At 35.6% G+C, this 27860-nt stretch overlaps 1 protein-coding gene across 3 annotated transcripts in view; it reads left to right on the top strand.

The window, feature by feature from the left end:
- Nucleotides 1-27860, top strand: part of Ush2a (usherin) — a 724044-nt gene that overhangs the window by 453004 nt on the left and 243180 nt on the right. For all 3 annotated transcript variants that reach the window (XM_076831652.1, XM_076831654.1, XM_076831653.1), the window contains 2 exons: nt 20475-20625; nt 21172-21314. In XM_076831652.1, coding sequence (XP_076687767.1) covers nt 20475-20625; nt 21172-21314 — 294 coding nt within the window. The remainder of the gene's footprint in view (nt 1-20474; nt 20626-21171; nt 21315-27860) is intronic.

Consider the following 27860-nt stretch of genomic DNA (forward strand, 5'->3'; position numbering starts at 1 on the left):
CCTAATATATGCTTTATGAAATTAATACTTTCCCTCACACTTTATAGACCACTTTGGAACTTACACTGTCTTCCATTTTTACTTAAATGTTATATATATATATGTGTGTGTCATGTCTCACCTAGTAGAATAAAGAAAAATTCATGGCAAAAGATGAATGAATGAATGAATGCTGATATATAGAGTGATCATAGCTGATCTTTCTGTCTCTATTCTTCTCATGGTTTACTGTGGTTCTAGGCACATAATCAGAAGTTAATAATGCTTACTTTGGTAGCCCACCTAGCCTGTAGTTTCACTTTCTGCAATTTCAGTTACCCAGGGTCAGCTGTACTTTAAAAATATTAAATGGAAAATTCCAAAAATAAACAATTCATAAGTTTTAGATTGCACATTGTTTGGAATAGTGTAATTAAATCTCCTACCATCTCATTCCATCATGAACTCTGAATCATCCTTTTGTATAGCATATTCATGGTGTATATGCTACTCACCTGTTACTCATTAAGTAGCCATCTCAGTCATCAGATCATACCAGTCTGTTCAAGTAACGCTCATTTTAATAAAAATGTCCCAATGTGCAAGAGTAGTGATGATGGCTATTCATATATGTCAAAGAGAAGTCGTTAAGTGCTTCCTTTGAATGAAAAGATGTAAGGTGTCAACTTAAAATGGAAAGAAAAAGAAGTCATATGCTAAGGTTGCCACAATCTGTTAATAACCAAAAATCTTCTGTTAAACTGAGAAGAATAAAAAAAGAAATTCACATTTGTTTTGTCATAAATTTATTAATCTGTACTATACCTAATTTATAAATTAAAGTTTATTATAGGCCTGTATATTTAGAGAAAAATATTGTATTTACAGTGTTTGGTGCTCTCTGAAGTTTTATTTATCTGCTGATGGTCTTGGAACATATTCCCCTAGGATAATGAGGGGCTACTTGTCTCCAGGGGCTAATAAAAGCTTTGTATTATGTTTCTCACCCAAGCTCACCTTCAATTTTTCTTTTGCTTATGGAATTTCAATTTCCTTCTGCCTCCTTGGGCTCTCAAGAGCTCGGGTGTTGTGTGTGGATGTTATGGTCAGTGAAAACATTGTGTTCCCCTCGCCACAGTGCTTTTTTCTTGGTGGGGGAGTGGTATACAGGTGCTCCAAACAGAGCTAATGAAACGCAATAAAACAGAATAATCAGCAGACTTGGAAGTCCTGTCCTGCATGCATTTGAGTCAGGATTCTACTGAATCTTCTGCCAGACCCTTGTCCTGCAAAGATTTCAAGAATGTAGCCACGCAGTCTGGGAATGGGGGAAAGCAGAAGAGACCTGAGAGAAGGTAAACTGGATTCTGCTGGTGTAATTTGATCCTTTGAATCCAGTGCTGCCTAAAACCAAAATCAATGTTTTGTTTTGATTTTTCTCTTACAGGAGCCAATTAACCCTTTTCATTATTTATGCCTCCATGGGTTGGGCATTCTGTCACTTGAAAACAAAAAATGTTTAAACCATAGATGCTTCAGAGAAAGGGGGAAAAGTAGAATCAGAGAAGCCTTGTGACTTCTTAAAAATCATACCAAGTGCCAGGTGTGGTGGCGCACACCTCTAATCCCAGAGGCTGAGGTAGAAAAATGGCAAGTTCAAGGCCTGCCTCAGCAATTTATTGAGCCCCTCTGCAACTTAGCAAGATCCTGTCTCAAAATAAAAAATAAGGGTATGGTTCAGTGTTTCAACACCCCTGAGTTCCGTCTCTGGTACAAAACAAACAAACAAAATCATACTAAACCATGGCAGCTCAAAATGCATGCTGAATTTTTGTTTGAGCTCTCAAATGAGGAGACCTCAAGAAACAAACCTGATGTGAACTGTAATACATCTGTGAAATCACCAGCCCTATTCTGAAGGTGCTCTTCAGAGTCATTTCACCTGACAATCTTCTAAGGAACTTCTCTATTTTCAGGTCTCAGAGTCCTGAGTTTTGCCAATGACTTACACACATTAGCTATTTGGTTTGACCCAAGTAATTTAGTTGAGTACACTACAGGTTTCTCATCACTAAAATGGCAGACTTAAACCACATCAGTGGTTCCCACAACAGGATTCCAGACTAGGAATATCATCATTACCTGGGAACTTATTCCAAATGCAGATTCTTAAGCTCCACCCTCCATCTACTGAATCAGAAATTCTGAAGCTGAGGTCAACCAATCTATATAATAGATTTTAACAGATGCCCTCTCACTCCCCTCCCCACCAGGTAGTTTGGATGCATGCCCAAGTTTGAAAACCACAGAACTAGAGCATCCCTGAAATACCTTCAAATCAAAAATGTTGTGTGATTTTGTCCATGCTTCTATTTGACGCTTATAACTGGGACACAGAATTACTGAGGGAAAAACGTGCAGAACAGGCCCCTGTGCTCAACTTGTTTTTGAATATAGAAAGGAAACTCCATTCTTAGGGCCATTGGCCTTTCCAAGGTAAGGAAGTAGACACATTGCTCACAAACTTCCTGAATGTGACAGCTAGGGATACCATGGATAACCAGTTCCAGATGCTGAGCCCTACCTGTGGCACCAAAAAGCAACAGGCCTGATGTTTTATGCACTGAGGAACACTAATCGGTCCTACTGTGAAGATGCTGTCAAGGAAATTTCCTCTGCTCTTTGATTCCTTCACAGAACATCTGTTACAAGGAGCTCCATGTAACTAAAACCTGAATCTCTTCCCTCTGGGAGTTTTCTTTAATGAGCGTCTTGTGACTACACCTCCTCCGTAGGGTTTTCAAATGTGTTTCAAGTCAGTTATAGCTTTATCCTGGATTCTAGGGTTGGCTGGCTGTTAGATCTCATAGTTAGGTTTTCTTTTTTTTCCTTCTAGGAGTTCATAAATGTAACTCCACAGAGTAGACTGATTTAGCTTCCAGTCACCTAGAGAACAATTATTATCATGTAATCTTTTATCTCATAAAAAGTTTTTTGATGCAATGATCACTCATAACAAGCTAGCATTTACTAGGTGCAAACTCTGTTTTGCATACAATACCTCATTTAATCTTCACAAATTCTACAAGGATAGTGCTCTCATTATCTTTATTTGCACATGAGGAATTTGACTTGCAACTAGTACATTAAAGCCATGCAACTAGGAAAAGGCAGAGTCTGTATTTTAGCCTAGAGCCTGGCTATAGAAGACTAGTTTTGAGTCACCATCATCTATTATTCAGTGGGCATGCTTTGCACTGACCTCTCATATCATCTTTAGCAGAGGAAGCACAGATGTCTAGGCACTGATCAACAGGTGTCTGAAGAAGCAGCTTGACTCTACAGCTGTGTCAAATCCAATTTCAAGGGTATAGTTTGGTTGTGCTGTTGGGTGTTGGAAGCCCATTGGGAAAGGACTGGAGTGTGTCTCCAGTTAGCCACATGATCCATGCTCCTCAGTTTATCCTCTAATGAGAGGTGAAAAAATAATTGGTTAAACATTTTTACAGCCTTTCAAAAAAAAAAAAAACATTGAGTAGAAGCAATATTATGTGGTACAAACTCTTTGTGGAAGACAAAAAGACAATGTATTGGACCCATTATTACCCAATGTGGTTTTATGTACTTACTTGCATACCATCTAGTTTGAAAATCTTTCGGATTCACCCACAAACTTCTAATATATACTTGAATAAAATAGGACAATATTTAAGATAGTCCTTATCTTGATCTTCTTGAAATGAAGAATCATACTTTTCTGAAAAAAATTCTTTTCTGTACTTTCATCTCTTAAGTGCATTGTGAGTTGTAATGTGCCTTTCTTCCTTTGGCTAGTGATACAAAATTTAGATTTTCTGATTTGACTTGCTGTTGTAGAAGCTTTTGTGCGGATATGGTACAGAAAATTTTATTAAAACTAGTGTGAATACATTTACTCAGAATATTAGTATGTAACAATGGCATCATTATTGTTAATTACCAAGTTACCCTCTCTTTGGACCTGACTAAATTTGAGTTCTTTGTGTTAATGCTCTCTGTATCTCAAAAAAAAAAAAAAAAAAAAATGAGGACATGTGATTCTTCTGATTGTACAAAATTTCTAGGCCTATGAAGAGAGATTTAGTTTATCTAATGGTGTTAAATTTGAAAAAGTCAAAAACTTCATTAAAATAGAGGGAAAAGTTTATATTTGTAAAAATGAAGGAAAGTATAAAGAAGTGAATAATATTTATTATTATACTAAATCAACTTTCCACGAACAGATTAAAAACACTACAGGACACTCATTTGCAGATAGAATATTCTAGAATCCAGCCCCTGTGAACAGTGTGAATATGTGGAGAAATCATTTTCCAGAACGGTCATGGGAATGACTATCTGTGTCCTTTAGACAATTAGGAGAAATACCTTCTTTATCAATATCTGAAATTGTGGCATGACCACAGACAAAGGCTTGAATCTTGTTCACATAGTTGACTCTATAAATCAAGTAAGAAAATTTCCTAATATGTGCATTGGTTAAACAAATTGACCACAGTGTTTGTCAAACTATGGAATTCAACCAATATACAACCTATTGCCCCCAGAATTTTTATGTACTCATTATTTAACCTTGGAAAGTTCTGTCCTCTCTAAGCCTTAATTTGTTCATTTGACAAAGGGTTTCATAATCACAGAACCTTCCTGGATGGATTTAAGCAAAGGATAAAGAATGTGTGCACAGAGCAGATCAGCTGGTGCTTAAGTAGGTTCTCAATTATTTGTTTAAAAGCATAGAAAGCATGATACATATTAAATAAATGTTTTACATAAGCTATCACTATTAAGTTGAAAATTAAATGAACTCATAAACATCTAACTTTGTATTTTCCTTGATAATTCCAACAACTGACTCTTAAAACTAAATGTAAGGAAGCAGCAGATTGGTTGTGGTATACTAAATTATAAGTGAGGACTAATTTGAGGATCAAAGATACTCTTTGGGAGATATCACTTGACTGGTAGGAAAAGCATTAGCTGTCTCCCTCTGTCTCATGTATTTGTTCTCTCTGTCTTAGAAATATCCCTCCCCACAGTTTCTGAATCTTGATGTTTAATTTAACACAAAGGTCTTTGAGAAGCACAACAGGGGGTTGTTCCTGGTAGTTCTGGCATTGAGGAAATTGAAATGTACATGTTTTTTCTCATTTATCAAAGAAGGGCAAGAATCTAAAGTGACATTTTATATCAAATGAATTATGAACTGTGTACTTTGTACCTAAGGGAACAACAACTAAATTAGGGTTTTAGATAAAAAGAGAGCAAGAGACACACACACACACACAAAATAGGTTTTTAATAAAACATACAGTAATTTCTGTTACTGTGTCTGACAGGGACATGGCAGAATACAGTCTTTCTGTAGAATGGATGCAGGCTACTTGAAAAATCTGTAAGATTTAGACATATTTGAGATATTTCCTCAGAAACAATTGAACCTAAATGTCTTACACTCCGTGAAACATTCTTGATCATCTTAGTTTTTTGTCCATGCTTACTTACTTAGGAAAAAACAAATTGTAAATTTCTTATTTCCTTGCAAAATAAGAAATTAGAGGTTATTGAGAGGAAAACAAAGAGCTTCGAGGATAAAATATATACACGAAAGGGTCACATTTTATCCCTCTTCTGTTTATCAGTAAGACCACTGACATATGTACACTCACACATAAGCAAATAATTCCACTGATTAAGGGCATGGATTATAAAACCAGCTAGATCTTTTTCAAATATTAATTTCTCCTCCTCTTTTTTACGTGACTGTAGCAAGTTCCTATAATCATACTTTGCCTCAGATTTTTTTTCATCTCTGAAATTGGAGTAAATGATATGAATTACCTTGTGAGATTGACACCAAGAAGAGCAAATGTGATGTCTTGTAATGCATACAGCATGATACACACACATAATAACTGCATATTACACAGCATAGTTTAATTCTTCTCCCATGATGGAGAAGATTGGGCAGTAGGAAATTAACCCAATTTTTCCTGAAGTCTAGGAAGCATTACAATTAAACAGGACCACAGCCTGTCCATGCAATATACCTAATAATCTTATTTTCCAATTAACAATTAGAAATTCTTAGGGAGTTCTTTCTTCTTCCAGAAAAGTCTGTTTTGATTACCATGCTATTCTTCCAAAAATGGGTATTCTAATCTGTGCTATATACAAATTAAAGAAGGGCATTATAGGAACACATTTATTTCAGACTTCCAAATACCCCCAGGTGCTTAAATCTTAAAATGATAAAATTCCTTGATATTAAATCTTATGTATGTTGTGATACCAGTGTTATACTGGGTAACAATTGTGTGGCTAAATTACTAGAAAAAGAACAAAACTACCAGTGATTTCCTAATTATAAATTTTCTTCACATGGACCTAATCATATAATTATTGATCATCATTGTGGTCAAATGAGCATCACTTTTTGTTTCTCAAATTTTTATTCTAACTCTACTTATGAAGTGGAATCAGTTCTTAGAATTTTTTCATCATTTTAAATTCTTTTGATGACTACTGTTTTGCTTGCCCTAATAAAGAAGTTGAAGTTAATGATCTACTGAGATGAGGAAGATTGTCTTGGTCTATTCAGGTGTCTGGAACAAAATATTACTGACTAGATGGCTACTAAGCAACAAATTCATTTCTTACTGTTCTGGAGTCTGGGTAGTCCATGATGAAGGTACAAGCAGATTTGGTGTCTGCTTATAGCTTCTTCCTTGTAGAGAGCCATCTCCTAATTTTAACCTTACATAGTAGAAGAAGCTGGAGAGCTCTCCAGAATATTTTTCAGAAGGGCCTAAACCTATTCATGAGGGTGATCTGTCCCCATGACCTAGTCAGCTTCCAAAGATCCCACCTCCTAATATCACGTTGGCCACAATAATGTCAACATATGTATTTTGTGGGGGAGGGGACACAGACATGCAAATCATAGCAGCTGACCTATATATGATAAATTTTAAGCCTAGAGCTATGCATTACTTGAATAATTAATTAATCAATTTGAATAGTAGGTACAAGCCCATAGTTTAGATGGTTTTAATAACCAATCCCTTCTGATTCTTCAATCTTTAAATGACCAAAATTTTTGTTCAAAGGTTTTTTAATTTCAAGTCTCATTCTAAAATACAATAGTTTATTTTCTTTGCTTACCTGAGTCATTTATTTATTTGCTCTTGTTCCTGTTAGATACATTCAACAAGGGAAACTTTAATGTATTCCTTCTAAAGAGAGCTACTTTTGAGACTAGCTTGAATTTACTCATTATGAAAATTATTTATTAACCTTGCTAAGCATATCTTTTAAATTTCACAAAGGCTAAATTCTTCAGAGAATTATTTTAAATGAAATGAATAAACTATATGAACTAAGTATAGGATAGAATTAATTAAATATTATTTTTGTTGTACATATTTTAAATTATTTTTCCAAATTCAAGATATACTCTAAACAAAGGATATCTAATTAACCAGATACTCAAGGAAAAACAATTTAATCTATGCTGTCTGTAAACTAACTGAATGAAAATGATAATATCAGAATAAATAGGAATCTAAGATACATCCTTAATACTAAGAGGAATTCAAATGTCACAAGCAAAAAAAAGTGTCTAAATCTAGGAAATCTTGGTAAGGAAAAAAGAAAAAAATTTGGTTGGTGGTTTAACATACAAAAGAAAGAAAGAAAGAAAATTCTTCTGGGCATTATGACCTCAAGGCCTCTAATTAGTTTGACAAAGTGACAGTTCCACATTCTAGTTGAACAAATAATGTATCTAATGAAATTTAAGATCCCTATTTTTCTCTGAGCACAAAGAACTGCATCATTCACAGCTGTGGGGTATTTCAGAATTAACAGAGGATGACTTCCGTCTGTCTGATGTTTCCTGGCTAACAAATTCAATGAAATTGTCTTGCCAAGTAATTTAAAGTAACTCTCTAATCTTAAATCACAAAGAGAGGTGGAGGTGGAGGTGTGTTGTCCCGCGGATGGTGGATGCTAATGTGAAGTGGAATTATTTTATTCCTCAAAATGGTCAATAGCAATTAGTATTCAGTGGTGTCTTTTTATTCTGGTGGCCTTGACCCACCTCTGCCCCCTCTTTCTATATTACTCCTATTATATACTGTAACAGGGGATATCCTTACTTCTTTTCCACTCTAATTAAAGCATTCTTAGTGAACACATGGGCCATTTTTCATTTCAGGAAGAATAATTACTTCAGCCAGGTGGGAACAGCCCATTGGGTTTCGTAGTAGTTTTGACAAATATTTGCACCAATTTAGATGGATATGTTATCATGCCATTGAAATGTTGGTGAAGTTTTGAGTTTCCCTTGGAAAGATAGACCCAAAGAAGTCAGTGAAAGATAAAAGACAAAAACATCATTTTTTAATTCAATAATGTGCCCTAAAATATTTTGTCACTGAGATAAAAAGTAAATGATGGATTTTTAAATTTTTTTAAATTTTTTTGAGATAAAAAGTAAATGATGGATTTTTTAAAATTTTTATTTTATTCACATACTCTCTTTCCAGATGCTGCTTTTGTCCTAAATATTCTTCTCACTATACTCATGGCTACCTTGAGAATATATCATTTCTTTAGTGTGGGTCCATGAAATCCATAGTCCTTGTTATGGATCTTGTTTCTCTGTTTTCACTGGAGCCCTTCTTGGGAAGCTCTCAGAGTCAAAGATGCCTTGACCAAGTAAGAGATAAAAACCACAAAACAGGAAGAGATGAAGACTGAGACGAGACAAAGACAATGTCTTCAAACATCCACTACAAAAACCTCCTCAAGATTTAAATGATACCATTGAAATTATTTTTTTTTCAAAAATTTATTGCATCCTTCCAAATCTCCTAGCTATAAGATCTCTCCACTGGCAGAGCAGTATCTACACTCCAAGCTGAATCTTTAGGATCCAGGGAGGGAAGATGTGGAACAAGTGGGGAAAGGAAGCCAGCCCCCTCTGCACCTGTGAGAGGAGCCAGTGTTCTGGTTGGGTCAGGTCATTTGAACTTCCATAAATGGAATTTAGGAACTTGAGTTTTGGAGACAGTTGAATCCAGATGGCAGCCCAACTACTTATTAGCTGTGTGCCCACAATACTTCATCTTATCAAGCTTTCGTTTTCTTGTCTCAACTTACTTCATACATAGAATCTTCATGAGGATCAAGTGTGAGGATATATATAAAACATTCAGTTTCCTGGCATTATATGCCAGCTGCTGGCATATAATAACTGCTTAGAATTAAATTTGGTATTTTAGTGTTTCTTTTGTTTTTTCTTCAAATTTCTTTTTAGTTGTAGGTGAACACAATCTTTGTTTATCTGTTTGTTTGTTTGTTTGTTTGATGTGGTGCTGAGGATCAAACCCAGTGCCTCATGCATGCAAGGCAAGCACTCAACCACTAAGCTATAGCCTCAGCCCCTTTAGTGTGTTTATTTTTATCAATGAGTGTCAAGATGTAAGCATTTCTCAAGGGGCAGTTAACCAAAGCTATTAAAGTGATTGACTTACTTAATAACTTTAACATAAAAAATTTTAAACTCTACAAAAACTTTGGACTTCAATCAACGTTCATTTATCTAAAACAGATTTGATGAGATTTTACTAGTTACCTTTTCTGGGCCAGAAAAGTCTCTGGAGCAGATACAGAACATTTTCTTTTAGGACTGAAGGCCATGGCCATCTAGATGTTCTCTTTCATAATTACATTTATGGCATGTTTTGTGTGGATACTTATGAATCACCAGGAAATGCTGGGATGGCTCATGAGAATGTGGCAGACTTTTACTTATTTTGCAGTAGGGGCCAGGCAGCGAGGATGAGGTCTGGGCTGGAAAGGTAGTTGATAATAAACTAGGATGATAGCCTTATATATGTTTATAAATGATGAAGTAAGACAACTATGTCAATGTATTTAGGGTTGAGTCAGATTTAGTGTAAAGTTGTGTTTTCCTTATTGATAGGAGAATTATAAGAGTTTTTTGGGTTTTTTTTTTCTTTTTTTTTTTTTTTTTGTATCAGCTTGGATTTTTATTGTAGTTGTATTAGCACGGGATCTTTCACAAACACAATAGAAAAGACTTTCCAAAACCAAATATTAAAACATTTTTGTCTAGCCTTCTTCTTTTTTGCTTCTTAAGTTTTTATTTGTTCTACTTAGTTGTGCATGACAGCAGAATGCATTTCAATTCATCATACCTAAATGGAGTGCAACATTTATATTACTCAACATTAAAAAAAATAAAATTATGGCACTTGCAGGTAAATGGATGGAGTAAGAGAATATTATGCTAAGTAAGCCAATCCCAAAAACCTAAAGACTGAACTTTGTCTCTGATTAGTGGATGCTGATCTATGATAGGGGCAGGAGGGCATGGGAAGAATGGAGGGACTTTGGATTGGGCAAAGGGGAGGGTGGAGAGGGGTTATGAGGATAGGAAAGTTGGTGGAATGAGATGGATAGCATTATCCTAGGTACACGTATGATTGCATCAATGGTGCATCTCTATACCATCTATGACCAGAGAATAAGTGGGTTTTTTTAGAAATCAGATAAAAATGACTGTCATTGCCATATTTTACACAACTGTAAATTATTAAATATTGAGATTCCATTTAGATCCATTTCATGCTAATAAAATGGAAACTTCATGGGGAAACTAAAGAAAACTTTTAACATGTGCTGGATGGGTAACTCATCATATTTCTATTTTTTGTTTTGCTTTAGTCCCCAAGAATCTCAGAGGGGAAAAAAATGCCTGCTACCTACTTGACAGTAGCTAAACTTAATGTAGATTTTGTGGTATAATTCTCTGATCCTTTCTTTGTCATCTTGTGGTTTAGTTTCAGTGTTTAAACATTATTTGTGGAATTATGTTTAAAATATAAGATGTATTGAGGATTTTTCTCCCTCTCCTTCTGGGACTCAGACATTGAAATTTCACTGAAATCCTGTGTGCTCCACCTGTCTATCCCTCCTGCCCATAAGTATCTGGAGACCCATGACCTGTTCACTGTCTATAATTTTCCCTCTTTTTCATTGTCTATCATCTTGCTATCCTTCATGAAACTGTTTTCTGTGTTTATTACAATATTCCCAGATCACAAGAATAGACCAGGTACTTTTAAATATTTGCTAACTTAAAACTTATGTTGTATATATACTTTATATAGATTATAGGTAATATATATTTATGTCATGAAATTACATAATAAAATATCTAAAGGCATAGTTTTATTATCATATATTATATGTACATAGGCACACATACATACATACATATATAAAATATTCATTTTGATATGGATACTGGGAAATAGACTGCTCATACCTTAGTGATAGGCATATAAATCAATTCAATTCTCTGCAAAATAATGTGTCCACTAGTATCTGAAGTGATAACAATATTCATGCCTATTCACTCAACAATTCTGAAAAGCATGCCTAAAGATGCATTTATTAGTCTATTCTGTATTGTTTATAATACTGAAAACAATATCATTATATATCCATCAACATCATCTTTTTAAGAGAATTTTCTATATCTATAAAAATATTATGTGCTGATAATTTTGAGAAATTATTGAAAATATTTAGTTTAAACACTGAAACTAAAGATGCATTTATTAGTCTATTCTGTATTGTTTATAATACTGAAAACAATATCATTCTATATTTATCGACATCATCTTTTTAAGGGAATTTTCTACATCTATAAAAATATTATGTGCTGATAATTTTGAGAAATTATTGAAAATATTTAATGTCACAGGGAATTTTTGACCTACGTTTAAAAAGCAAAAATAAAAAGTTTACTGAAAAAATATGTAGGAAATCACCTTAGTTTTTTTCTAAATATGTATACTATATTTACATAGAAAAAGACAACCAAGTTCTTCTATAAGAATTCTCTCTCATAGTATAATCATGTTAACTGATTTTTTTCACTGAATTTTCAAATTTTCTACCATAACATATATTTGTATTAGAAAAATACATATTTTGAAAAAGATGGTTTTGTTTAAATCTGAGGAACAAAATTTTAGCATTTGAGGATGTTTAGCACTTTTTACAAAAACAATGGAAAGCATAATCTCTGTACCCATGGAGTTTTTATTACCATTTCTTTCCCACCTGTTGGGATAAAGCTATGGTTGGACTTAAATTTCAGATTCAGGTTGGCGCCAGGCATGGGGACACATTCCTGTAATTCCAGTGACTCAGAGACGTCGAGGCAGGAAGATCACAAGTTCAAGGTCAGCCTCAGCAATTTAGCAATACCCTGAGCCACTTAGGGAAAACCTGTCTGAAAATCAAGGGCTGGGACGTGGCTCAGTGGTTGTGTGTTCCAAGATTCAATCCCTGGTACCAAAAAACAAACAAACAAACAAACAGTACCAAAAAAAATAAAAGAAAAGAAAAAGGATTCAGGTTGGTGTGGAGATATAAAATGTCTTAAAAACACAAAAGATGTGTGAAACCAGAAGTTGACATTTATTATTCTTTGGTTTCAGAGATGTTGCCTAGGCTTTTCAAATTTGATTTTCACTTATGTGGCAAAGGGACACTGAGGAAAAGGATAAAATGATTGTATCCCAAAGTAGTATCTCTGCCTTAATATGAGATTGTCCCAAAGCAAATTTCTGTGTCCTTTGACTAGCTCCTGAGAACTGGCAAATTCACACTGGTAGCTGTATGTGAGATTTCTTATGAATGATAAGGAGACAGTTTCTCTCTGTGATAGTAAGTAAATCAATAAATGAAACCAGGAGAATACTGTTTAAGAATATGACTTGGGCAGAAAGTATATCCCAACTTTATTGAAGCTTATATGTTTAATTTTGTAAGTGGTTTGTTTTATTTTTATTTAATATATTTAATCTTCTATGTTATAAACCACTTTCTATAACAGGCTGCCTCATGGTGGAAGAATTAAGAGCACTGTCTTTGAACTATCCTGTCCTACTCTGAATCCTCCCTCTGCCATTAACCAGTTTTGTGATTTAAGATAAAATATTTAACTTCTCAGAGCTTCAGTGTCTATCTATACTACACAGAGATAATGCTACGATTTTGGAGTCTAATTCTGTGTATTTAGAAATAATTATGTTAAAGAACTTGGCACATAGTATGTATTCAAAAAGTTAGTTCTTGGGAGAGGCAATTTTATGACCATGAAACCTGCTCTAACCTACTTGTTATCATTTTATGCTGCTCTGTTTGCACATCCTTGGGCTCAAGGTTGACTGTCCATTTGTTAGCACATCTGCATATTCCTCATAATTAATATCTTTTTAAATGACATATGGTTTAGTGACTGGAAATCAAGTCTTGCCTTCTGTTTTCAATTTGTTCATGACTCAATGAGTCCGTATATGTGTCTGAACTTTAATTTTGCATTCTGGAAACTAGAATTTAAAGTCCTTGCTCAGATGTAGCTATTTCAGAAAATGATGGGGAAATGTGTGATCCAAGGCTTTTGAATGAGTGCCAGGTCACTCAGCGATGCAGCAAGGATGCATAGAGATAAAACGTTCATGGTTTCTCTTTTGTTAACAGAGAAACCCACTCGAGGATGCTGAAAGATCTAATCTCTGCAATGAGGGCATAATATGGGGTAGAGTCAGAATTCAAGTGAACCCAGCAAGAAGCGTAACATGTGAATGGAATGAGCACAGGAAGAGCTGGAGAAGCCTGAGGCACTGGAATGAGGCTGAGGCTTATGATTAATCTGAATGAACCATCTGAAAGGGCCCCATGGCAGCACCTGTACAAGCCATGATCCTCTGAAAGGCGAGGACGAATGCGCCCCTAGAAGTTTCTAACTTCCAATTCCCCAAAACACCAACTTCCAATTCCCCAAAGCATTCATACCTCTTTTAATTCTATGCATATAGTTTTGTGTTAATAGTTATTGAATAGTAGCCCTTGGCAGCTTCAAGCAAGGACCTGGTACACAGTGGCATTCAGTAGCTTCTATTACAAAATTGAATTTAATACAAATTAATATAGGTTATTTTGTCTTTTATTGCAGCATTTTATTTCACTATTTTGCAATGCATGCATATATATATAAAAAGAATACACACCAATGGGGTTGGGGTTGTGGCTCAGTGGTAGAACACTTGCCTAGCATGTGTAAGGCATGGGGTTTAATTCTCAGCACTGCATATTGATGATAAGTTCATTAAATAAAGGTCCATCAACAACTAAAAAAATTTAAAAAAATACTCAGCAATAGTAACAGGTTGGGAGTGTCCTCAAAAAAATTGGTGCATGGGGGACTTGCTGAGAATTCATATTCTCCCTACGATGTTGTTCCTCTCATTCCTCCATCCTTAGTAGTCATCTGCTATGTGGGGAAAAGTCTCTATTTTTGCCCTCTAGAGCTCACCCCAAGAGTTCTATAAATCTGTGTGTGCAAAGGGTTGGATCCTGAATTGTAAATCATTTATTGTTTGTTTTGGAGCATTTTTTAAAAAAAGATAAAGTCTACAAGTGTACATCATTGAAAAGTTTGATAAAATCATATATTCAAAATTATACCAACTAGAAATAGTTCAATGTGTGATTTATTTATTGCTTAATGTTTTCTATTAATTTTGCCTTCAAGAGAAAGCTGAATTTGAAATTTTATTAAAAACTCCCTTCTCAAGAATTTATAGATTGGAATAGCTGTTTTATCCAGTTGCCATGTAGAATTAGTATTTACTGGACAAGATGTGTTGATTCAGGGAGGTTGTCTGTGGAGTGTTTGCCCCGTGAGGGTCATATTAAACTTGAGAGAAGCTTTTTGAGCAACATGGCATCTTGGAGACAATATATCAAGCTGATGGATACAGGCTCTTCTGTTGCAAAACCAGGGGTGGAATTATGGCTGGCTCCCAGTTATTGCTTCAGCGCTAAGGAGCCTCTAAGGAGTAGATCTAGGATAAAAGGGGTTAAACAGAGGGGAAAGAAAGGTGTCCACAATTCATCATCACTAGGAGCATAGAGAATAAGTACTTACGTGAAACTAATTCAGGATGACCACTTGTTTGGAAATACTTTGCAGTTTTATATAATCAAAGTATGCCCCATTTAAGGGCTATTTTGTTTTGTTATCACTCAGAAGAAACTACATGATACTTATATATTCTTAGGGAGCCTCGTTTGGGGCATCCTCTTTCTCAATAGTATGATAATGCAGTTTTAAATACATGAAGAGATTTGGGGTGCATATTAAAAACTGTAATTATCTTTTCATGCTGATGACTTAGAACTAATATTCAGAATTTAGATTGTCAATGACATTGTACTCTTTGGTGTAGAAAAATGAGACAAAACAGTATTCAAATGAGGGACTTGGTTTTATATGTCACACATTATATAAAAATTGAACCTTATTTTTTGCCCATGTTTTGGCAGTGCTCGTTTTACATGTGTACACGTATTGTATATGAAAAATCAACTGAAGCATCTATACCAAAGAAGTCAGCATTGTTTAAATTATTTGTGTTCATAGATAAAGTATTGATTTCAAAGTCTTTAGCAATGAATGTTCTTCACACTGAAGGTTTAGAGCTAAGCTATGGGACAGCTGGCCCTGGGTGGCAGTCTTATTGTGGCTCCTAGTCAGGCCAAACTTGACTGATAATTATTTTATCCCACTTTCTCTCTCTTCAAGTAACTAACTCACCCTCACATTTTGGCCCTGGGCTGTTGCCTTTGCTTTTATTTTGCTCACTGAGACATGGTAAGAGATCTTTGCTATTTTCCCATCACTGATTCTACCCACTTCCCTGCATCTCACTCTCTGCATTCACTTCTGCACAATGGAGACCACCGACCCTGCTCTATTCAACAGCCAGAAGCTCTGGCTGTCCATTCAATTCACATGTGCCCTGTTTTGTCTGCCTGTCTCTACACAAGCCCTTTGCTGTGGCAATTATTGTTTCTTCTCCCACATATCATTTCCCCATGTCTCCTATTCAATCTTTTCAATAAGAATGCACATGTTGCCACACCACAAAACCTTTGTTTGATGCCATGAACTTCTTTAGCTGCTCTCCCATTTTCGACTCCTCTTTAAAGCAAACTCCCTCTAACAAGTTGTCTAAGCTTACTAAATCTACTCATTTTCCCCATCATTCTCTTCTTAGCCTTCTTCAGTCAGAATTCCAAGCCCACCTCTATGGCTTCTCTTCTTGGTGAGGTCAACAAACACTGTCACTTAGCCAAATGCAAAGTTTAACCCTTTTGCAGGGGAGGATAACCAGGGATTGAACCCAGGAGTCCTTGTCCTCTAAGCCACATCCCCAGCCCCTTTTTATGTTTTATTTGGAAAGAGGGTCTTGCTTATTTGCTTAGGACCTCACTAAATTGCTGAGGCTGGTTTTGAACTCGTGATCCTCCTGCCTCAGCCTCCTGAGCCACTGGGATTACAGGCATATGCTCTGCAGCTCTTGGTCTTCTTCCTCAAACTCAGCCTGCTTGGATGCACTTGACCATCCCTTTCTTTGTAATATCCTTTCCTGGCTTCCGGTGTGCCCCTTCTCTTGGTTTGTCCACCATCCCACTGATAACCCCCTGTCAGTTTCCTTTACTACAGAGGCCTTGTCATAAATGTTGATGGATTCCAGGGCTCAGGGCTCAGACCTCTTGTATATCCACTCTATCTACATTCTCCCTAGTTTATTTTCATTTAGTCTCAGCCTTTAAATACCATATCTACTTTGACCTACAACTTCTCCCTAGACTCTCATCAGAAACTTCTGTGATATCTCTAATGAGTTTACAATATACATATAACATGAACAAAATATAACTCATAGTCCCCCTGCAACCAATTTTTCCTATCAGTACTGCTCATTTCAGTAATGACACTACCGTTCACCTGTTTGGGCTGACATTAGCATTGTCTTTGAATCCCTTATATTCGATTACTAACACACTCCCCACTCAATAGCAAAATACCTCATCACCTCCACAACTATCACTCACATCTAAGCCACTGGCATCTTTTTCCTGGATTATCACAATTGGTGATGTCCCTAATTCCACTCTTGTCCCTCTTTCCCATTAGCCCAGAGTGATCTTGAAAAATTTAGATTTAGATTGTGTCATTACCCTTACTAAAAACCTACTGTATCTCCCAGCCCCATTTATAACAAAATCCAAAGCTCTTCCTGTGACTTCCAAAGTCCCACAGGATGTAGACCCTGCCTGTCCTTTAATCTCTTTTCACTTCCCCTTTCTCCCTCCTCAGTGTGTTTCAGCCACTCTGGCCTTTCTGCTCTTTCATGAACACAATCAGAGCACCCCCTCTCCATGCTGCCTCTGCATTTCCTGTCTCTGGCTATCTGGCTTTTCCTCCAGATGGTCTCATGGCCTCCTCTCTTATGGAATTGAGGTCTCTGTCCAAATATCATCTCATTACATATCCTTCCTAAAATCTTTCTATGTGATCCAAATTGGTGTCTCATAACTAAAATGCAAACTCCTCTTCATTTTTTCTTTCCTTTCCTGCTTTATTTTTCTCCAGGTTACTCAACACCACCTGGCATCCTTTTATATATCTTTTGTTGTTGTTGTTACTTGCTCACTTCACTTATAAGCTCCACAGGGGCAGGAGTGGTCTCTGTTTTACTCGGTGCTGTTTTCCTTTCTTATGAAGGACACTACTTTGCACAGAGTGGAGCCTCCATAAATGTGTATTGAACAATTGAGTGCATTATTGATGAACCCAAAACCTTTACAGAAGATTGATGAAACATGTCATCTAATTCTCCCATTCTCATCACTGGTCATTCATTGGCCTCATGGTTCATAGGCAGGTTCTCCTGAGTCATTGAGCACATAAAACCCATACACTATAGCACAATATGTGCAAAATAAAGTTAAAAATGAACCCCTATAATTTCATTCATTTTCATTATTTGATCACTTCTCCTTCACCAGTGGTCATAGGAACTTATATTAAAATAATCAGAATATTCCTAAATATTTATATGATCATAATAATTAAGTTGTGCTAAGGAAAGGTCAAATCAGTTCAATGTGATAATGGTAGTAATAAAATAATAGTAATAATAATAATAATTGACAACTACTAATTTTCAGAGCCCAAAATAAGGTGTTTTATTTACATGATCTCATCCTCACAACAATCCTACAAAAGAATCCTTATTTTAAAGATCAAAAAGCATAGGCTCAGGGTCATTAAATGATTTTCCTAAAGCCATAGAACTTTGTTTAATTTGTTGAGTTTCAACTAGGTTTGGAACAGACATTGATGTGATATATGCATTCAAGTTATACTTGTTGGAAAATTCAAATAACCAGAGTCATCTTGTAAAAAAAAAAAATTTTTTTCAATACAGAATTACAGTTATCTTAGACAAAGGCTCCAAAAACGTACATTGGAGAAAACATAGCCTCTTCAACAAATGGTGCTGGGAAAACTTATGCAAAAAAATGAGATCAAACCCCTATATCTAACCATGCACAAAACTCAACTCAAAGTGGATCAAGGACCTAGGAGTTACACCAGAGACACTGTGTCTATTAATAAGACTCCTATAGCACAAGAATTAATTTCAAGAATCAATAAATGGGATGGATTCAAACTAAAAAGCTGCTTCTCAGCAAAAGAAACAATCAGTGAGGTGAATAGAGAGTCTACAATTTGGGAGCAAATTTATACCACATGCACATCAGATAGAGCATTAACCTCTAGGATATATAAAGAACTCAAAAATCTTAACACCAAAAAAAAAAAAAAATCACCCAATCAATAAATGCACCAAGGAACTGAACAGACACTTCTCAGAAGAAGATATACAATCAATCAACAAATATATGAAAAAATGTTCAACATCTCTAGCAATTTGAGAAATGCAAATCAAAAGTACTCTAAGATTTCATCTCACTCTAGTCAGAATGGCAGCTATTAAGAATACAAACAACAATAAGTGTTGGCGAGGATGTGGAGGAAAAGGCACTCTCATACATTGCTGATGGGACTGCAAATCGGTGCAGCCAATATGGAAAGAAGTATGCAAAATCCTTGGAATAGAACCACTATTTAACCCAGCTATCCCTCTCTTTGGTCTATATCCAAAGGACTTAAACACAGCATAATATAGGGACATAGTCACACCAATGTTTATAGCAGCATAATTCACAATAGCTAAACTGTGGAACCAACCTAAATGTCCTTCAGTGGATGAATGGATAAAGAAAATGTGTATATATAAATGTGTATATATACACAATGGAATATTATTCAGCCTTAAAAGAGAATAAAATCATGGCATTTGCAGGTAAATGGATGCAGTTGGAGAATATAATGCTAAGTGATGTTAAACAATCCAAAAAAATGCCAAATATTTTCTCTGATATAAGGATGTTGATTCACAATTTAGTTGGTGGTTGGTGGGGGGGGCATGGGAGGATTAGATGGATTCTAGATAGGGCAAAGGGGAGGGAGGGAAAGGGTGGATAGGAAAGATGGTAGAATGAAATGGATATCATTACCCTAAGTTTACATGTATGAAGACATGAATGGTGTGACTCTACTTTGCATACAACCAGAGATATGAAAAATTGTGCTGTATATGTGTAATATGAATTGTAATGCATTCTGCTGTCATATAAAACAAATTAAAAAAAATAAGCTGTAGATTCACTCATTCTTATTAAGCCTTCTAGAACCAATCTCTGATAGATTATACCAAACAGGTACACTGAATTTAGGACAGATTTACCAATGCTTGAAAATGTAACATGTATGCTCTGACTTGTGACATATTTAAGGGCAAGGGCACTGTGAAAAGGGATAACTTCCTAAGATATATATGGAAAAAAAATTTAGTTCATAGTCTCATGGGTGAGAATTAAGCCAAGAGATTTGATTAATTAATTAAGAATTAAATATGCTACATGTTTAATTACAGAAAAGTACAATTTTAGCAAGTTTCTCTTCCTCAGAAAGAATAAAAGAGCCCATGATGTTCCTGTGTGATAGTGTGATTAAGGTGATTATGGGTTATGGATGGAACGAACTTAAGACCTGGACTACTTCAGTGTTCAGTCACTTGGTCTGTTGAACAAAGAGTTAAATTAAAAAGGTACTCTAATATTTGCTTCACTAAATTCCCTCCCTGTTTTCAATTAGATAAACAGAAGTACAGGTGGGAATGTGTGCATATTCATTTGTCTTGCTGTTTGGGGGCTGGCTTTTAAGACTGAAATACTAATGTAATTGTGTTGAAATGAACAATAAGGAAGTACAGTAGTTCAGGAATGAAAATGTTAAATTAAATGGACCATGTTTAACATTGTTGTTGATCCTGAGGAACAGTTTTTCCAGTATATGGAGCATTTCGATTCCATCCAGCATATGTTCTCCACAGTTTTCTCTGCTCTAATTCATCTGTGTTTTTCGACAGCTCCAGATGGCGTGCTGCCTCCCAGGCTTTCATCTGCCACTCCAACCAGTCTTCAGGTTGTCTGGTCTACACCAGCTCGTAACAACGCTCCCGGCTCTCCCAGATACCAACTCCAGATGAGGCCTGGCTACTCCACCCATGGCTTTCTAGAGTGAGCATTCTCCTTTGCCCATCTTCCTGTCAGCTGGGTTATTGTATGTACATGTACAATTTTTGAAGAATAGATCAGCTCTCATTTGCCACAAATGCAGGTCAGTTTTTGAAAGTTCGAAGAAGAAACAAGCAAACAACCTGGCAAATAACTATGTGCTTTGCAAAAACATCTATTTTTCTTCAAGATAGCTTTGGAAGTAAGATTTCATTACATTAAGCTTTTCATGAACACACGTAGAGCATAAAGCCAGGTTATATCTGAAAATGACAAATGGCTGTCTAAACCATGACTGGAAAATTATAGTCCCTGTTCTGTAAATTCCCCATGACAATCAACCTCAATACTGATAAAATTTATATCTCATGTAAACACAAATTTACAAATCTCTGGCCCATGACCACTTATTCCTAAAGAGATATCATTTGATGGCACAAAATGGCAATACTTCATGTATGTCTATTTCTCTGGAAATTTCTACAATTACTTGCTTTTTATTTCTCCGAATGACTAAAATTTCCTAATTAACATTTCTCTCCCATATAGATTATTTTCCAGTCCTTCTGCATCGTTAAGCTATGAAGTGAGAGATCTCCAACCGTACACAGAGTATGAGTTTCGGTTGGTTGCCTCCAATGGATTTGGCAGTGCACACAGTTCTTGGATTCCACTCATGACTGCCGAGGACAGTAAGTGGTCTAAACAGTATACAGCCAAATGTCTTCTACATTAGGAAGCCTTAACTGTTTTTAATTTTTCCAAAGCAAGGAAATGAGCCCCTTTTATTTTCTTCTCGTTAAGCAACAATAATCTTTTCCAGGGCAACAGAGAGGATAAAAGCGGTCAGTCTCTCAGAAGGAAGAAAAATGTGGGCTTGTGGGGTTGGAGGGTTAGGCATACAGACAGGAAGAAGTACTTCACGATAAATTATGGCATGGCCCCGTTCTATCCTTCAGGGTACACTTAGGTGCCCTGACAAAGAAAGGTTGCCATTTTCTGTTCTATGAGAAAATATTTTCTGCTTTAGAGGAATTCTGGCAGGCAGAAGAAAATGAAATATGGACATTACATCATGAAACTGCTTGGAGTGCCCATGTACTTATTTCTGGAAACCAAGTCCCTTGTACTTTTATACCCAAAATACAACCTCTAGGATAAAGAAGCAAAATCTGTAATAGTGATTCTGCATGCCTTACCAAGAGTACAGAGAGATTGCCTTTTTCAACTAATAAAGATAATTTTCTAGATTTTCATTGAAAAGTCTTTCTTATCTATATATTTTTTACTAAGTCATATCCAGGAAATAAATACATGGTATAAAGTTTGGTTTTATACAGACCACATCTACCCAAGCATATATATTTAGAGAGAAGTATCATATTTTTTTTTTAGAAAAGTTGGAAATTAAATCAAGCTACAAAGAGTGAATGAGGACACTATCTTTGAGGAATGAGGTTTTTGGGGTTAATCTTGTCAAGTCTGTTAATCATAGGCTTCTTAGGAAATGTTTCTCTGTTGGCCAATTGCCATTCTGGCATTATATCCAATGAGAACCTGAGTGACTTTCAAAAGACTATATGTTAATCTAATGGTATAGTTGAAAAAAATATCAATATGTATTAAGTAGATTGTTTTATTTTATAATACCTTTAATTCTATTATCTCAGTGATGATAAGATATAAAGTGAGAGAATCAGAACAATTTTCCTCAGTTCAGATCTTTAAAGTTTATATCATCAAAACACTACTAGGAACAGTAATATATAATATTTAATCCATGTCTCCCAATTTGTAGTTACTCCTAGGGAGCAAGTTAACTAACTTACATGCAATGTCTTTGGTCTCGAGGGAGCCAGTCAGTCAATCAGTACAGTACAATAAACAGTACCCCAGACCCTATAGCCATTCTCCTTTTAGAGGAGCATTATAACCACTCTGGACAGGCAAACATAGTGATCACCAGCTATATTCAGATTATGAACTGGAATGCTCACACTGAAAATAGATTTCTGAAGAAACGTTTAAAAAAGAAAACAACTGAAAATAGATATTGAATCTCCTTCTCAGAGAGAGCAACACGCTTGCTTGATGGCACTCCATAAAGATGTAGTAAAAATAATTAATCGACCCACTGCAGAGGTAATGGTAGAATGTCAAGTTGGAAGATGAGAGAAAGGGTTTCCTTTTTCTGGTACCGTAATTTGTATTGCCCCAGAGAAAGGACACAATCAGAGTCTTCAGTGGTGATGTTCCCACTGTCCTTATTGAATGGGGGCCAGGAATTCCTATCTACAGGCAGGAGGGTGGCATGTAAATAAACAAAGCCTAAAACATTGCAAATGACCAATTAAGGCAGCATCCTTTGTTGAGGCAACTTACTTCCTCTCTCCTTTTATAAAATAAGTCTTACTGATTCTCTGTGGTTACAAATTTCATGCAGAGTCAGTGTCATCTTTGTGATATTTCAGGCCTGGGTTTGAGGTGAGGTCATTAACCCTTCGTTTTCCTTAAGTAAGAATATGTAACTGATTTACAATACAGGTAGCAATTCAAGAGACCCAGACAACATTTTTATTGAAATCCTTTCCTTCAGATGGATTGACTCTTCTTTCCTCTGCTTTGCACATACACTGTGGAGTCACGCACATTAGCAAAAAGCCAGAAGCTGGCCATTTGCCCCTGTAGGTTATGTTACCAGTGCAAACTCACCCCTGAGACATGGTGACAGTGTACTCTATATTTTGGATGTCAGTGGAGATGGATGCCATGTCTGAAAGGATGTGCAATTGACTTGACAAAGACTGAGTGATTGGCACTGGGCACAAGCAGTTTTTCTGTCAAGACCACAAAGCATTGCTTATAAAACCACCCATGCTGACAGCTCCAAGCTAGAATCACACTTCAGACTTGATCCTGACCAGAACCTTCCGCTCACCAAAGTGCAATTTTCAATGTAGAAATTTCACATATCATCTTACAGAATGAAACAGAGAAGTCACCTCATGCCCACATTTAAATTTTATACCATCAACAGGCAACTCTCTCCATCAGCCATAGCCCCCAAAACTTTCCAGTGCCCAAACAGGTCACTAGTGGCAATATTTTGAATGGGATATTTCAAGACAGTGATGTTCATCAAGCCTGCGGTGGGACAGAAACCTGAAAGAGAAACCTAGGAAAGAATTGAGCTACAACCAGAGAAGCCACAGCTTGGGTGCAGAGAAATTCTCATAGACAAAGGGCCAGGAAGAATTTTAATAGATTTCTTTTTTCAAATAATTTGTCATTTACATCGGTGTGCAAGCAATATCCAGTTCCATGCATTTTTAAAAATCTAGTGTGCTGATACCAAATAATAATAATGCACATTTCTCATGAATATTTTAAATCCTGTTAAGTGTGTGTTAATAAAAGATGTTTGTTCCAGCTAACTTGGTCAGTGTAGTGTTCAACTGTTTGCAACCAGATAAATACAAACAACACGTGATTTTTTTTTTTTTTTAACGTGATAGCAGTTCAGGCACCTGTCATGTATGCAGCTTGCAAAGCAGCATTTAGATTGTGTTAGACTTAGGAACATGTGATTAATGAAAGGAAAACACTTACCTAGAAGCTGAAAATTTTGTTCTTCTATCCCTCCTGATGATAGTATTGTATATCTCTCATATGTTTACTAATGTTTTATATATAGTATATGAACATAAAACTCGGAGAGGATATCAAGTTTCTTTGAACCTCAGTCTAAATGTGTTCATACCATTTTACCTACTAAAACCCAATTTGAGTGAAATATGAGATAACCCACTTTTCCTTAAAAATACAGATTCCCTAGATCAATCAGAGTCAGTTAATTTGGTTTTAAGTTTTCCAGATAAAAAGACTGAAATATGAATCAACTTGTTATTTCAGTCATTTTAATGACAAACGTATCGGGTCATTATGACATCATGTGAGGTCATTATGACACCATAGCCAGTTATTGTGACACTACATAGGCTATTATGACATCATGGCAGGTCATTATGCATCATGGAAGGTCATTATAATATCACAGCAGGTCAGCATAACATCACAGCAGGTCAGTATGACATCACGTGAGGTTATTAGACACTATAGCCAGTCATTATGACATCACAGCATGACATTATTATATTGCAACAGGACCTTATGACATCACATCAGGTCATTACAACATCATGACATGGAATTATGACATCATAGCTGATCATTACGATGCTATAGCAGGTCAGTATGACATCATGTGAGGTCATTATGACACCACAGCCAGTCATTATAAGGTCATTATGACACTAAAGAAGGTCATTATGATATCATGGCAGGTCATTATGACACTACAACAGACCATTATGACACCACAGCAGGTCATTATGATAACACAAGTAATGAGATCAGCTATTGAAATTGAAATTACATTCTAAAAATCACTTCCATACCTCAAACAGAAAACAAAACCCCGAATTTAGTTGTGAGATGTTTTTAAAAATTTGATCCTTTCTCCAAACTTATAGTTTAAAATTCACCAAACTTATAGTTTAAAATTGTATTTTTCTTGCTAACAGACATTCTTAAATGTCATTTGTGGGATTAGAATATTTTGTGCATTTGCATGCAAATTTTTTCATGGCTTTATTATTTTGCTCCCAGGCTATATATGAGTTTTGACCAGAACAGGAAAGGTAGATGTGTCTTATTACCTCCCTGGTCAGATTTTTAAGTATTGATAGCATCCTGGGTGACTCATTGCATGGAACCTTTTTATTTTTCACACATTTATAATTTGTACTGTGAACAGGGGATGGGCAAAGTGTGAGAATATCCTAGTAATTGTGTCCTGCTTTCCTTTTTCCTTCAGCAATCTTCATTTATCTTTGAGATTCTCATAGCAATTTACAAAGGAAACTATAGTTTTTCCAGATTAAGACAGAAAGACATTACAATGTTAAACAAAATCTAGATCTAAGATAACAAGCTGCTTCTTTTTTTTTTTTTTTTTTTTGCTGCGTGGCAGATTCTATCCCTTCATCAAGCTCAAATGTCACCTCTTCTGTGAAGCCTTCCCTTCTCATTGTTCTCCTAGAATTTTGGTTTGGATTTATTTGTGTATCATCAATATGCCTTTCTGAATTGTAATTTCTCAACAGCCAGGGCTCTAGTTCATCTATCTTTGCATCACAAATGTCCTAATTAGGAAAATTAAAAAAAAAAAAAAAAACTGGTATAAAGTCTGATAAAGACAGGTGCCCAAAAATTGTTAGTTGAATTACTGATTAAAAAGAGAGTTTGATTTAAGTAATTCTATGAAAATTTAACCAAGCAAATGTTATCTGTGAGCCAGGGACAGAAAGGGACATAAAAGTTACAGGGATGAATAACCAGTGTTCTTCCCTTGAGGCCTCGGTTGTCTGGCAAGGGGCACACTAAGTGCAGCCATAGTTAGAATACACAGAGCTGAGACATTTATGAAAGCAAGTGCATTTCTCTTAAAACAGGGTGTCAGAAAAGCCTGTCTGGAAGAGAAAACCAGAAGAGGAAAAAAGGAAATGTGTATATTTGGTGCTTACTTGAATATCAAATTTCAAATTTTACTAATTCATTGGTCCAGCAGACAGTGGAAAAAGCAATCACCAAGGGAGGCGTCCTTTGCTTTGGTCAAAGGCAGGCTGCTCAACATAGACTGTCTTACCTACATTAATGAATGTTCTAATTAGAGAAACTCCAAATCATGTGCTATTGAACATGGGGCAGGCAGAGTACATAGTACTAAAAGGAAAACAATTTTTCTCGTTCTTATTCTGGAAACCTGTAATAAGAGTATAACACTCTGAATCCTGTGACAAGCAAGCAAGGAAGGTAAAAAATGTGGACTGAAATTTGATAAATCAATCAAGATAATTCCAGAGTAGGATTTTCCAAATCATTTAATACATGCATGTGTGCCCTTAGGAGTATTTAAATTTTAAACCTAATATTGCATGGCAAACATCTCTTTATGATTAGTGTATTTTAGAATTTAAAGTCTCAACCTGCATCCTTAAGATAAGGGAGTTCTATGCAAGAGGAAAATAGGAATGTTTTTTAAATGAGGGTGGAGCACATTTGCATTAGTAGATTTTATTTTATTTAATGAAGAAATATGAACTACAAGCTTCAGTAGTGCTATATGATTATTTGGTCTTCACCATTCCAAATATCTTTCCCAATTGCTTTAAATATTAACCTCTTAATGTCGACATGTGTATCCTTTCATACAGTGATGCACATATTTATTTTATATATACCAAGATCTGTGATCAAAAGTAACACACTTAATAAAAGAAAATATTTATGATTATTTTCATATTGTTATTTCTATATCCTAAGATTGAAAAGAACTTATTCAAGCTAAAAGTGACCAACAGAAAATCTTTTGAAATGATATATTCATTAGTTAAAAACTCTGTCCCTCTTGCCTCAGTTTCCCTTCTGAACTCTTGAGTTTCCTTTGGGCACAAAAAAAGCACACTACTTTTCCAATTTTTTTTCCACAAAAAGCACACAACTTTTCTTATAGCCTTCTGCTGAAGAACTCAGGTTAAAGTAATCAGAAATCAAATTTTATCTAGAATTTCCTGTGTTTAGTTTAAGAAATTAATAAAAATAGTTTTAGGATAGCCACCTTATTATTATTGCTTCAGTTTTATCAAGTGACTAATATGTGCAAGATACTGACAGAAACTACATATCTGTTCTCTCATTTAACCAATATTATATGTTGATCATTCACTAGGTTTTTAAAAATTATTTTTGCTCTTCATCTTTGAAAAAATGAGGCTATCAATATTTGAAAATTCTCACAGTGCACTCTGCAAGACGATCCAATGCTAATTGCAACATAGTGATATTTAATGAGCAGTTTTAAGATCCTCATATCTTAAATTTTTGGAGAGTTCAAATACCTGAAAACTGCTAGTTATTAGCAACAAAAAAAATGGGTGCTTGACATAATGATTTTCTGTAGCATTTTTTATATCACTTGCCTATAAAAGAACCTTTTGTAATGCTTCAACACTACATGTTATCTTAGTCATTTTGAACATGCTTCTGAAACCCCAATCTTTCTAAGAATGACCAAATAACTACAAAGGAGAGAAAAGATTATGTAGGGTGTGAAAGACCTACTGTGGGAATTCAGGAAGTAGCCTCTACAATACAATCAGTTGATGAACTATATTTGG

Source organism: Callospermophilus lateralis, chromosome 13, assembly GCF_048772815.1.
Source record: "Callospermophilus lateralis isolate mCalLat2 chromosome 13, mCalLat2.hap1, whole genome shotgun sequence".
Taxonomy (NCBI): domain Eukaryota; kingdom Metazoa; phylum Chordata; class Mammalia; order Rodentia; family Sciuridae; genus Callospermophilus; species Callospermophilus lateralis.